Source organism: Taurulus bubalis (assembly GCF_910589615.1).
Source record: "Taurulus bubalis genome assembly, chromosome: 6".
NCBI classification, from domain to species: Eukaryota; Metazoa; Chordata; class Actinopteri; order Perciformes; family Cottidae; genus Taurulus; species Taurulus bubalis.
The window spans coordinates 22,336,604-22,350,378 of NC_136594.1; the positions used below are offsets into that span (position 1 = coordinate 22,336,604).

Here is a 13,775-nt window from a genome sequence, read left to right on the forward strand (position 1 = left end):
TGTGTGTATAGGTGGGAAGTGCAATGGTGAATGGTGTGTGTTTCTATATGTGTTTGTGTGTGTGTGTGTGTGTGTGTATGTGTGTGTGTGTGTGTGTGTGTGTGTGTGTGTGTGTGTGTGTGTGTGTGTGTGTGTGCATGCGTTTGACAGAGAGGTTGCATGTGGATTATGAAAGGATGTAGGCCCCGAAAAGGAAGTCATCTGTTTGACGTGTTTATTTTAATGCTATTTTCACACTTGTCAGTAAGGTGTCTTTGTTTGGGTGTTTGTTCATTATTTTCTGTTTTAAAACATTGAACAGAAAAGAAGAGAGCTTTTGTTTTTCAGTGATTATGAGGAGCATCAACATTTCAAATGGAATGATGCAAAAGAGCAAATATTAATCATTTTATTAAAGTTATTGGAATCCACTTAAAATAAACAACACAACTCCAAACCCTTCGCCAAGTCCCGCCCATCGAACGCAGACTGACCAATCGTAGCGTTGGCCAGCTCTGACCAGGGTCCGGCAACTATCCGCTCCGCTACGTAGACCCTAATGCTCGCCATTTAAATGTTGAGATACTCGTTACCCAGAGAGGTTGGAAGGACAACATTTAATGTTCTTAAAATTTTGCATTCATAAACTGTGTCTTTACATCTATGTCCTCAAAGTTAGTGAAGTCCATATTCCTTCTCTCTCTCTGTGTTTGTTTGTGTGTGCGTGTGTGTGTGTGTGTGTGTGTCAGGGAAACACTGACCTTACTTCCTCCTCCTGCTTTGCCTGTCATTTACATTTCATGTATTAGTGCGACTATGAATTCCCCTTCTTTTGCAGTGAGGTAAATGTGGTGAAGCCATACAAAGCAGTGACAGTAAACACGCACGATCGCTCATCAGGTTTTCGACATGAGGGTTTGTCGGAGCCTATTTACGCCATAATGTGAATGAACAGCACTGTGTCCAGCATTATTTTATTTTTTTAGGACAAGTATAAGTGGATCTATAAAAAGAGTCTGATGATGGAAGGAGTGGAAAGTGTAATAATACAATACAAATGTATTGTATTATTAATTGATCAGGTTGTAGTTGTGATCTTGCATGATTAATAATCAAAACTGAATCCAGAAACTGGCCATGTCTTCAAAGATGTCCCTCCCCGACTGCTCTCCCTGCATTGGTGTCACTTTAATAGCCGAGCGCTTCAGTGAGCCACGAGACATGAAATACTGTGCTGCACCTCTAACTTTTAATAACAAACCAAACCTGCAGCCAGTTACACCAGACGCCGAGGGCTCCCATACATAAGGGCTGTGTTGACAGAGAAATAAATGACTGAATGAAATCAAATTCAGAAGAGAAAAAGAGAAGAAAAAAAAACAAGCATGGTTGAGATTAAAAATAAATAACTACAAGACGAAATTGAAAAGACTAAGAGAAAAAGAACGGGATCACATTTGTTGTTCTTCCCCCTTCAGTTCATTTCTGCCTCTTTTTTTTTTTACAATTATGTGTTTTCTACAGGTCTCCTGGTCTCTACAATGGATCTTCAGTGTAGCATTTTCATTTTCTCTCGTTGAAATGTGTGAGTTCAAAAAGCCTCGGAAAAGAAACCTGCTGATTGGCCAGAGGTTGTTTAGTTTGTTTATTTTGGACATTTCTGTGAGCTTCCACAGGATCAATTTGATGATTTCCAGGCAGGGGACGTTTTTTCCCGGTTGCACGCTTATTGTGTTTTGTATCATGGCAACTGTTGTTTTGTGTGGTTTCGCTGTAAAGGTGTAAGGTTTGTTGACACGTTGTCTGGTTTTCTTACGTTGCAAACACGTATGGACAGCAAGAGGCCGGCAGCTGTCAAACATCTGACAGGCTCTGATCATTTCCAGCAGTGCGTCTTCACCGCGGATCTGAACTGACAGAGATGCTATGTGATTGTTTATATTCTTCTTTCCAAGCAAGAGCAAGAGATATAAAGCAAACAGCTAATAACATGGTCATCCTGTGGCGTTTGGAAGAGTGAAACTAAATGTGACTCTCCACTGTTTTGCTCACACATTTTATGAAATGCTATAAAACTTTTTTTCTGTAGTTAATTATTTACATAATAACTTTGAATTTATACTACCATGAAAAAAAAAATACTTCCTAGTTAAATAATAATTTGTATTATAACAACAGCTTCTCAGCTGCTCACTACTCCTAAAATCACTGGATGGGTTATGCAGAGACCAAATGTCATGTATGTCTGTAGAAATATGTAATATGACGAACGTAATAAAGTTTAAGTTGTTTTAAGATCACATATATCCGAATCAGATGTTAGCTTCATTGTAAACAAAAATATTTGGCAGTATTATAAGCCAACTCATATGATCCTTACTTTATATTCTTATTTCATGAGCATAATGATAATAATATTGTTATTATTAATAATAATATATTGAACTTGATCTAAATGACTCCTTAATGTGTTGATTATAAAAGTAAAAGTATCTCAGGGGACCTGCAGGAGCCTCCCGTAGTGGTACAGTGTCTACCTCGGACCGGAAGCAGCCAATCACCTCCGCGCGCATGCAGCTGGTGTTGTGCCTCCACCGCCTGGGAAACGCAGAGGCCACCGCGGGCTGCAGCGTCGGGCCGGACTGCTGTTTCTCTCTGCGGGCGCAAGATGGCGCTGTTGCCACTAATGCCAATATTCAACAGGTCCAGCGACGCGACACCAGCTCGGACCGCACGAGCGAGGCACCAAACAGGAAGGATGTATGCAGCACAAAATAAAAATAATAATAATAATAATAATAATAACACTGTTTTTTTTTCTTCATTCGCGTGTAAGCAGGGGCTTTTTTTTGTGTAAATTTGTGTCGCGATGGACCCGAGGCTGTATCTGTAAACTGACCGGGGGTCAGCACTTTGGTTTTTCAGTGCTGGAGACTAAACTGCGACACAGTCATCTAAAGAAATACCAGAAGGCCGCAGGACCCCATGCAAAGAAAAGGTAAACGTAAATCAAGCAAACGTCCACATTATGAGTGGATGTTTTTAGTTCTTTTTAAGGAATCTCTTTAAATATTCGACATGGACAATTTTAATTTAATATAAGTGATGATCTTAAATGTTTTTAGTTTTTTTACGTAATGATCAGTTGAGTGTAATTCGCGGTATAGAGACAGAACAATAGTTGTGTTCTTTACTGCACATCCCGGTGATCTCCCCACACGACCCAGGTGACGTCCGGATGAAGCTTTCCCTCTGCGGCAATTGGCGTCTCCGCGCAAGCCCGTGTCCTCTGACCCGGGGACGTCGTGGTTCCGCCCGGTGCCCCCCCCCCTTCCCCCTCCCTCTTCGAGATGAGCTGACCAAAAAGCTGTGCCAAGCTAGATCCGATCCGAGAGAAAGAGAGAGAGAGAGTGTGAGGGAGGGAGAGAGAGAGCGAGGGAGAGGGAGGGGAGGGGAGAGAGAGAGATTGTGAAAAGAACGGCAGGAGGAGAGGGACTTGCTATAAGGACACCAGCGACTCTTAAATCCAGCCGCTCCTCTGGTTTTACGCAGGAGATTTATTTTTTGTTGAAGAAACCAAACAAGAACGCGGGAGAAGCTGTGACTGAAGCCCGTTAGAGAAAAGTAGCCTCACATCTTTTTTCATCTCTCTCTCTCCTTCTCTCTTTCTCTCCCTGTTCTACTTTACATAATTCTCAGGTAAAGTGAGCTCTTCTAGACATTTTGCACACATAAAAAAAAACTTAACATTTTACTTTTACATCATTGTCAAATTCTTGCCCCATTATTGCTGGGTTTTTGGGGGTGTTTTGGGGGGGTGGGGGGTGTTTGCTGCATCGCCAAACTTAACTCTCTCTCTCTCTCTCTTTCTCTTGCTCTCTCTCTCTCTCTCTCCTGCTCTCTCTCTCTCTTCCCTCGCGCTCGCTGCTTTCCCGCCGTCTCCCCCCCTCAGCCGGCGGAGACACTTGGGGACCGAGGGACCTACCATGCAAAGGGCGGTGGACATTGCGCTGACTGTGCTGCTCGCCGCGTCCCTGTCGTGCCGGAGCGTCCTCGGCGGCTACGGGGTGAGCCTGTTCGCGGCGCAGACCTCGCCCCCGGACCCTTGCTACGACGAGCACGGCAACCCGCGCCGCTGCATCCCGGACTTCGTCAACTCCGCCTTCGGCAAGGAGGTGAAGGTGTCCAGCACCTGCGGCAAGGCGCCCGGCCGCTACTGCGTGGTGACGGCGGCGGAGAAGGGCGACGAGCGGACGAGGAACTGTCACACCTGCGACGCCTCGGACCCCAAGAAGTGCCGCCCGCCGGCCTACCTGACGGACCTCAACAACCCGCACAACCTCACCTGCTGGCAGTCGGAGAACTTCGTGCAGTACCCGCTCAACGTCACGCTGACGCTGTCGCTCGGCAAGAAGTTCGAGGTCACCTACGTGAGCCTGCAGTTCTGCTCTCCCCGGCCCGAGTCCATGGTGATCTACAAGTCCATGGACTACGGCAAAACATGGGTGCCCTTTCAGTTATACTCGACCCAGTGCAGGAAGATGTACAACAAGCCGAACCGGGCCGTGATAACGAAGCAGAACGAGCAGGAGGCGGTCTGCACGGACTCGCACACCGACATGTACCCTCTGACCGGCGGGCTCATCGCCTTCAGCACGCTGGACGGCCGGCCGTCTGCGCACGACTTCGACAACTCGCCCGTGCTGCAGGACTGGGTGACGGCCACCGACATCAAAGTCGTCTTCAGCCGGCTGCACACGTTCGGCGACGAGAACGAGGACGACTCGGAGCTGGCGCGGGACTCGTACTTCTACGCCGTGTCGGACCTGCAGGTCGGCGGGAGGTGCAAGTGCAACGGGCACGCGTCCCGGTGCGTAAAGGACCGGGACGGGGGTCTGGTGTGCGAGTGCAAGCACAACGCCGCCGGGCCGGAGTGCGACAGGTGCAAGCCCTTCCACTACGACAGACCGTGGCAGAGAGCCACGGCCAGGGAGGCCAACGAGTGCGTCGGTAAGTCCCCCCGCCGAGCTCCATGCATCCCGGAGCGGCTTCTGGCTGATCCGTGTGCGGGGTGGGTTGCGCGCGCGCGTGTGTGTGTGTGTGTGTGTGTGTGTGTGTGTGTGTGTGTGTGTGTGTGTGTGTGTGTGTGTGTGTGGTGGCTGGACGGACTGCTGTGGTTTTAAGATTGGGCCTACAGTGGGAATATTTCACGAAGAAAAAAAAATATTAGACGAATATATTTGAAATAAGTGATTTTTTTTAGGGTCTTTTAAATAATAATAAATTGTATTATATTGTAATACACGACTCATTTTACAGCTTAACTTAATTAAAACCAAGCATCAACAAAACCATATTGTGGCGTTCGCTAACAAGCATAACAAATGTGTTTAAATGCAATTTGAAAGTCCATTTAGCTCACTGCAGGCCACAGCGGGGCTTTTTTTTTTTTTCATCGTCCACAGGAACATTACTCACATGCTCGACTTTACCGCTGCAATAAAGAGACGCCTTTTAATTCATCTCAAGGATCCTGCAACTAACTCACCGCAGGGGTAATTGAACGCAGCTTTTTGTTGTTGTTGCTGTTATAATCATATAATTAAAATCCAAATCCATCCGATGTGGCTTAATTTAAAATGTCAGGTGTTGCGGTTGAGTATAAATACATCTATCATTACCAATGTATAAATAATAATAATTACATTCTATATAATCAAATCGTTTTCCTAAATGTATATTTGAAAAAAAGCTTATTGTCCCTAGTTGTATTGCATTGTATTCTATGCTTTAAATTTAGTTAAGAAAAAAGTGAGAATTCATTTAATTTGGATATTTTCCTAATTATATTTGACATTATTCACTGAAAAACCACCTGAGAAAATATAATATACCCCCGTATAACACAGTCTTTTCCTTCCCTAAAGGAAAGCAGGTGTAAAAACAACAACAAAAGAAGCAAATCCCTGCTCTTATCTGTTCTGCTGCTCTTTGTGTCTGACAGCCGACATGTTTCATCAGCTGCTGACTGATCGGTTACAGTAGTTTTATTACAACCTGGCACAGACACATGTATAACCTGGAGTTTTAGATACTGCAGAATACTGGCAAGGTTTTATTATTAATTTTTCCAATTTAGGTTCTGTACTACTAAGCTGCATATAGTAAGAGAAGATGAAGAGTATTCGGAAGATTGTTGGATGAAATTACTAAATTATGTATTCCAAGTGATATTCCAAGAGAAATTTTGCTGTTTTTTTTGTCGTTGTTGTATTTCGATTCATTTAATTTAATTGTAATTACTGGCTCCTGCTGATGAGGGGTACAGTGAGGAGGATGAAGAGGATGAGGAGGGACAGATCGAGAAACTAATGGAGAAAAATGTTGCTGATAGAGACTGAAACCTCAGAGTGAATCCCTTTTATATTTCCCAGTCTGCACTGCTTGACGGTCACGGCACATGTCAGCCACTTTGACGCGTAGCAGATGTTTAAAAGTTTTTTGTTTGCTGGCGTTGTCCGTTGCTAAAGCTCCAACCCATCCTCGCTGGCAGATGTGGCTAAATCAACAGGCGCAGTTTAGTGGAAATGTCCACATTCTGCACTCGAAATAGCACTTGATGTGTAAAAGGAATACGTGAAGTTGATTTTATACTCCTTGAATTACAAGTCACAGTCAGGTGAACAGCGCCCTCAATTCATTATCAGTTATGCTTTATATGTTTCACATGTGTCACTTAAAAACAAAAAAGTGTCTTCATTCTACTGAAGAATCCATCTCACCGAGTCCAGCAGCACAAACAACATAAAATTCATATTTGGTATAGGAGGCAGTCAGTGAGAAAGATTGCCGCCGTGAAAAAGCATTCAGATAATGCTCAAATATCTCAGCAATCAGCAATGCAACATTCAAATGCATCCAATACAAAGAGGGATATTTTTTTTATTTTACAGCTTTCAAATATCTGCCTGATTTACATTGACATGCGTGAAAAACAATAATCAATGTTGGCACAGCTCATAATAAACTCACACAAATGAATTGTTTCCGTCAGTCAACATCCTCGACGCTCTATTTTTTCCCTGTATAACAAGGGGCCATAAAAGCCTGTCGATTACTGCATCCATCACGTTGTCAGCAAGCTATTTACTTTTCGACATCGTGAAGGAAACGTGTGTTTGAACCTGGAGGAGAGGGAGAAATCCCACCTCTGTGAAGGCAGAGAACAACAAGAGGAGGCCTGTTGAGGTGTGTTGTATTCAGTGGGGCAACGCTTGTGATCGCACCGAAATCAGAGAGTTTTTGTCGTTGCACTCCCCTTAATCCTTAATGACGACACCGGGAGCGTCGCTGGGCCCTCATGAGGATCTAGTTAGCACAGAAGTGTTTCTGTGTGCAGTAAAAAATAATTTAAAAAAGCTCCGGCACCGTGTGGTGGTGTCGGAACTGATGTAAGCTGTTGACTACAAAAAGAAAAGAAAAAGAAAAAAAGACACAAAAACACAAACGGTTGTGTTTCTCCTGAAGTGCACTTTGCTGATTACTCCCATCAGGATCTCAGGATCTCCTGAGTGTGCGCCTCCATCCATTTGGGTTATTGACTCATCGCAGCAAAAGGGGCGGGTTCGATAGCCAGCACCGCAGGCAAAACAGGGACATGCTTTAATCTCAGTTTGGACGCGTTAATATGGGTTCGCAGCAACCGCAGCAGGGGTGCAAATTAGCTGTTCATTTGTAGAGTTTACATTTTCAAATTAAGTTTTGTGCAGTTTATTTTACACTTTGAGTTTAAGGGTGTCTTAAATAATTCAGGCAGATTAGAAAGAAGAAAAGAAAAACAGCTTGAAGGTATGCAGAATGACAGAGTGACAGGAGGAGGTGGAGCAGGACGACAATAGTGGATATGAAAGAGACAGATGTAAGGAAAATGTGTGAGAGGAAATAAAGGGGAGGTAGAGTGACGTTTCCATGGCCTGTGCAGGCGCCCCTTATTGGGCCAATAGGAATACAAAGGCTGCTTTTTTTCTTCGTTGCGGCATTGATACATAGTATATCAGTGATTTAGAGGAGATTCTCTCCATCCTAGCTGAGATTGACGCCTGTTTGCACACAAGCAGTCTCTGAAAAAATAAAAATAAAAATCGTACATAAAAAAAATTCTTAAACAGGTCCTCTGAGTGCCTCGACTAGATGTGAGTATTACCTCCAACAAAATGTTCAGGCGAGCATAAGTAAACACTTAAAAACAGCTGTGCGCATACTGATGCTTGGTGGTGTGTTTTCCTAACTTCCATGGATGGCGGCCCAAAACCTTAATGAGGTCGAAGATAATTCCAGAAACAGCTACAGCGGATTTTGATAACAGAAACCTTTCCAGTGACGCCATCAGCAACAATCAATTTCTGGATTTAGTGCAGTTCCCCCCCGACATAATAATAAAGAAAGAGCTTTTTGCAAACAGTTGGTCAGAAAAATATTGTATTTGTGCTTGAAATAATAGTTGCCCTGACCATAGCGATGCCTCAATGTACAATGGATCCAACGTTGTAAGAAATAAACCATCAAAGGGACTAAAAACCATCAAATATCACAGACTATTGATATACCTGACCATTGAGATCGCTTAGGTGAGGTGTTTACAGTCGTCTTGCACGTATCTGATCATGAGATTCAAACTGTAAACCAGTAAGAATGACATCAGTCAGACACAGTCAGTTCCACATTTGTTTGCACATAGAAGCAATGCTTTTTCACTTAAAATGCATCAAGTCAGTCGAGGAACAAAGTATGTTTTTCCCTTCAGACGTCTCCATTGCCGTCATGTTCCTTCGCTACCTTTCAGACAACACCGAAGGTCTGGTTAATGTTTGAGCAGCTCGCCGCGCACCTTTATGAAACCGGCATCCTTCATCTTCAAAGGTGGCGGCGGGATGCGTCGTTAGTCCCGCTGGCAGCAAACAAAGCTGGGAATAAACTGACAGAGTAGCTTTGCACTTTGCACTGTCCTACTAGTCCTCACCTTCACTTCTTCAGTCAGCACTCGTCTCATTCTACCGACATGCACACACCTGTAGGCACGCACACACACACACACACACACACACACACACACACACACACACACACACACACACACACACACACACACACACACAGTTTTCTTCAGGTCTTAAGCCGCTAGTTCAAACAGAGGGGAATGGCCTCTCTCTCGCTTCAAGAATCTCTTTTGCCGGAGCTCTTATCTGTGTTTATGGCTCGTTTTGTAAACCGCTGCAAAAAAAAGTCGCTCATGGTCCAGACGACCGGCTCACCCTTCTGTTTTAGATTTTGAGGCCTGTTGTATCTCTCAGGCAGACAGAAACATGGCCTCTGAGCCAGCACTGTAAGCAAGCCTGACTGTACGGTATATCAAGTAGCTGTAACCAAACACAAAAAAAGACAAAAAAGATACACACACACACACGCCGTGGGACGGTAGTAATAATGACACATTTTCTGCAGCATTTTTTGGGAGCACAGGAGACACTGTGGCTCTGCATGTATGTGTTGTAAATTATAATTTGCTGCCAATAGACTCTGTTTCGGTTCGGAAACACAGTGACGTGTTTTTGTGGGGGGGGGCGTAGGTGGAGACAGAATAATTCTCTGAGCACATTGGTTAACGCTGGCTAGTTAGCTAGCTAGCTTGTCCATCTCCAGTGCTGGCTAGTTAGCTAGTTAGCCTCTGAAGCTCCCGCCTACCCTCCTAGCGGCTAAGTAGTTTGCTAGCGTGGAGGATTGAGGCAGAGGGACCGTTAGATCCAGCAAAGTCGCTGGGCATCTTTTCTCTAACCAGTGTGTCATAAAAGCATGGTGGAATTAGCAAGTTAGCTAGCTATCTAGCCAGCTGCTCAACAAGTTAACAAATGTAGCGAATTAATTCTTCGTCTAGACACTCTTGTCACAGTGGAGGAAAGCACATTGCTATCACCAGTTAAGTAGCGACTTTGTTTTGATCATTTTCTGTCACAAGTGTTGCATAAAAGCATGGCAGAATTAGCAAGCTAAGTAGCCAGCTGTCCACTAGTTAGCTTGCTAATTGCTAAGCCCAACAGCAGGCCAGCTCTTTATATAGTATAGTAATAGTTACTAATAGTTTAGCCTATTAGCAACATTTCTCTCGATCGCTCTGATAATTCAGCAGCAGCCGTGACAGCTGAGGTTAGCAGAAGGCTTGGGCAAACAATTTGCAACATCCTCTCCATTTTTGAAACATTTGGCTGACATTGTAGCTCACTTAAAAAGTGAGTAAGAGGCTTGAGAATCTATGCCAGGTATTTAAAAGGTGGTTGCATTTTAAATCTATGCAACTGGAAGTTCAGAAGACAGCCGTTGAAGGCTGTCACAGGGCTGGAGCCGGATTAAAGTAATGGTACATAGCCGACACTGAGTAGATGTATTGATAAAACCTTCAAGAATATAATGTGAGATACAGCGCTGCAGCTCCCCCTGATTATGGATGTATGTTAAAGTGTTTTTTTTTTAACCTTGTGATCTGTAAATACATTTATTTTAAATAGATTTTTAGATAGATTGATCATGTTTAGTGACAGGCGATACATTTGGTTCCTTTTTGGAGCAAAACTAGCCACCCGGACTGGGTCAAAAGAAGACAAGAGTAGATCAATTTTGTTCTTCAGGGATAATTACGACGTCTGGCTCCAGAATTTATATCACAAAGTATTTATATTAAACAATAATGATGATGATGAAATAAAGCCATTACCATCTACAGACTTTTATAAAGCTGCTACTTTGAGCACTTGAGTAGCCAGAGACCATACATGTGTGAGATCATTTATAATCACAATACTTTAGGCTCAAATGGAAGCAGTAGATGTGACAAATAACGCTGATGCCGCGGAGTATGTTGAAGCATGGACGATCTTGAAGCTATTAATGTCAGTGTTTGGCAGCAGCCCTTTGGAGCTGGAATTTTGGAGCTAGTTGTTGCTTGTCATGAGGCCTGTTTGAGAAACAATCTGAGTTTGACTGCGGATAATAAACTCTGACAGGCCTTTGAAGAGTGGGAATAGGTTTATATCAAAAAGTCTGTCTGAGCACAACATTCAGATAAAAACAACACACAAAACGGTAATTAGAAAGCATTTGTGTCAGTTTGGGCCGAGAGAGAAGTACAAGGAAGGCTGCCACCACTCATGAAACTAAATCCCAAACACATTAGTAACTGTGTTTTACCAGAGCTATCTGCGTGTTGTGTGGTGTAGCCTCAAGTGGAAAAAGATCATTTTCATTACAATCCATTTTACGGCCTTTGACGAAGCTCAGGTCGCACTGCTTGGTTTGAAGGAATGTGTTCACTTGTCAGAAAAGACTAAATCCGTTCTGAAATTTCCAAGCCCTGCGTGCCCGTCGTTGAATTCAGGGTCCTCTGGGCGAATTGAACATTTCAACGGTTGTGGTTTTGGTTTCACTGCTTTGGCTACGACACATACAGTAATGCAGCACAGATCCCGCTCACGGTGGGAGTCCGCATTTCTAGCCAGTGTGAGCGAGCCGAGCTCGTACCGGGAACGGAGTCTCGACCTTACTTTTTGAAAAACGGTTTGGTCGGAAGCCACATTGTGTCACTGCGTTGGCTTCTGGCCTGCACTCACTTCCTCTTGTCGCCCTCGCTGGTGCTTGACCTCACCGAGGACTGCGGCTGGTTAATCACAACATCCAGCCGGGCCAGGGACTCAGATTGTCCCTATCATCATCATCATCATTCTCGTACTTAGGATCAGAAATATTGCTGCATGCCTGTGGGTGAAAACATGCTCTGTGTGTGTCTTGCATTTAAAATGTTTCCATCCGACCTGCGGGTTCACTCTTCCAGCAGCAGCTGGCGATAATTGGTCCGGCCGATGAGATCCAAATGGATCTTTTCCTCCTCTTTCCACCCTTTAAACACAGCACTCTAATATTCGCTGCACTCTGCAGAAGTCGCTCATATACACACACTTCCGTGCTGTGTTTTTACGCTGTCAGGTAGAGAGAGATCTGGGCGTACATGCACACTAAAGATTTTCAACAATCTGATTAATCTTTTTCGAAAAACCACAGACATGAAGTGGGTTTTCTTTACAGCGATGGCAGCTGCTTCATTATTTTTATTAGACTCTTTGACAGCGCCAAGCGCTCGATCGTAGCTCGTCGCCCGAGGTGCAAAAAGTTAAATGCATTACAAAATCACCAGGAAAAACAGTGTTCAAACATGACTAGGATGGCTCCCAAGCATCTGCAAAAGTGCTGCTCGCTGTTGGAGAAAAGGTGTTTGATGGACACAAGGCATACGAGCAACTCCAACACTCATCGTGGAGCACGGTATGCAATACCCTGTTGTAAAAAAATGATCCGATTCTCCTTTTTTTATTAGTTTTAATAAGGATATTCCTGCGTCAATGTGAGGCAGCGGGGCAGTGTTTTGATGATGCATTGGGATCTGTATCAGGTGAACTATGTTTAAAAAAACAAGCAACATATCATTGTATACTCCTCGTAAAATGTTAGTGATTTACCAGCAGGATAATAAAAATCCTTATTAAATGTGGTTTAATATGATATTTTGTGGCCAAATGATTACATAGGCGACATCAGATTACTGCATACCAATTTTTTTATGAATACTATTACTATATTGTATTTTGTATTTTCATTTTCTATTATTTACGTTCTATTATGTACAGTTTTCGACTGGTATCGAGATAATAAGGCAGGGTTGTGTATAAAAATCATAGTGACACCACTCCTCTCCCACACAGACACACACACACACACACACACACACACTTATATACACACACGCGCTACTCAACAGGTCGCTCCTCGTGTTTAATCCCCCCAGCGACAGACAGACACACGATGCTGCTCTCAGTCTCTGTTGATACCTGTCTCTGGCGTCTGCCAGTTACCTGTTTATATTTGTGCGTGCGCACGCTTGTGTGAGTGTTTCCACGTGTCTTTCTTCGCCGCCAGGAGGCCTCGACATTATCCAGTCAGTAGATCTCTTTCTGCTGTAGAGAGAGAGACAGATTGAGGCCGGCAATGTGTGTGTGTGTGTGTGTGTGTGTGTGTGTGTGTGTGTGTGTGTGTGTGTGTGTGTGTGTGTGCGTGTTAATCTGGGTTGTCTGCCACTGGGAGTTTACAAAAACAGTAATTCTGTCCGGGATGTGAGCAGCTATTCAGCGCCTGGGGAGACATCTGTTAATGAATTAATTGGTGACTTGATGCCATAGTGAAAGCTTGTCTTAGGCGAGGGAGGATCTTTGTGTGCTGTGGGTTTTGGCATGAACCTGCCAGATAAGTGTGTGTGTGTGTGTGTGTGTGTGTGTGTGTGTGTGTGTGTGTGTGTGTGTGTGTGTGTGTGTGTGTGTGTGTGTGTGTGTGTGTGTGTGAGCAGAAGAGAGACAGAGGTGTTTGTGTGTAATGGAAAGGTTCGGGTCGAGCGATTACCAGATGATTAGGGGTAATTAAAAGCTGCACCAAACATCATCAGCATGTGTTCACACATTAGACACAATGCCACACTCATCAGCTCCGTGAATTACAGCCTGCCTCTTGGAAGGTCTTCAACAATATTTATTGTATACGCTGTCACACAGTGGGGACAGAGGCCAATCCGGCTGCAGCTCCCCGTCGGGGATATCTGATCAAAAACGTTTTATTCCGTTTCGATGCAACAGCTGGACTTGATCTTTGCATAGACACCATGCAGAGCTTTACTCATTGTTGCTATCAATATGTCAAAATCCAGG

General features: G+C 44.1%; 1 protein-coding gene across 1 annotated transcript in view; it reads left to right on the top strand.

The window, feature by feature from the left end:
* Window positions 1–3,965: 3,965 nt before the first annotated feature.
* Window positions 3,966–13,775, top strand: part of ntn1a (netrin 1a) — a gene marked incomplete at its 5' end in the record, with an annotated part of 51,381 nt that continues 41,571 nt past the window's right edge. The window contains one exon of the mRNA XM_079219714.1: window positions 3,966–4,989. Coding sequence (XP_079075840.1) covers window positions 3,966–4,989 — 1,024 coding nt within the window. The remainder of the gene's footprint in view (window positions 4,990–13,775) is intronic.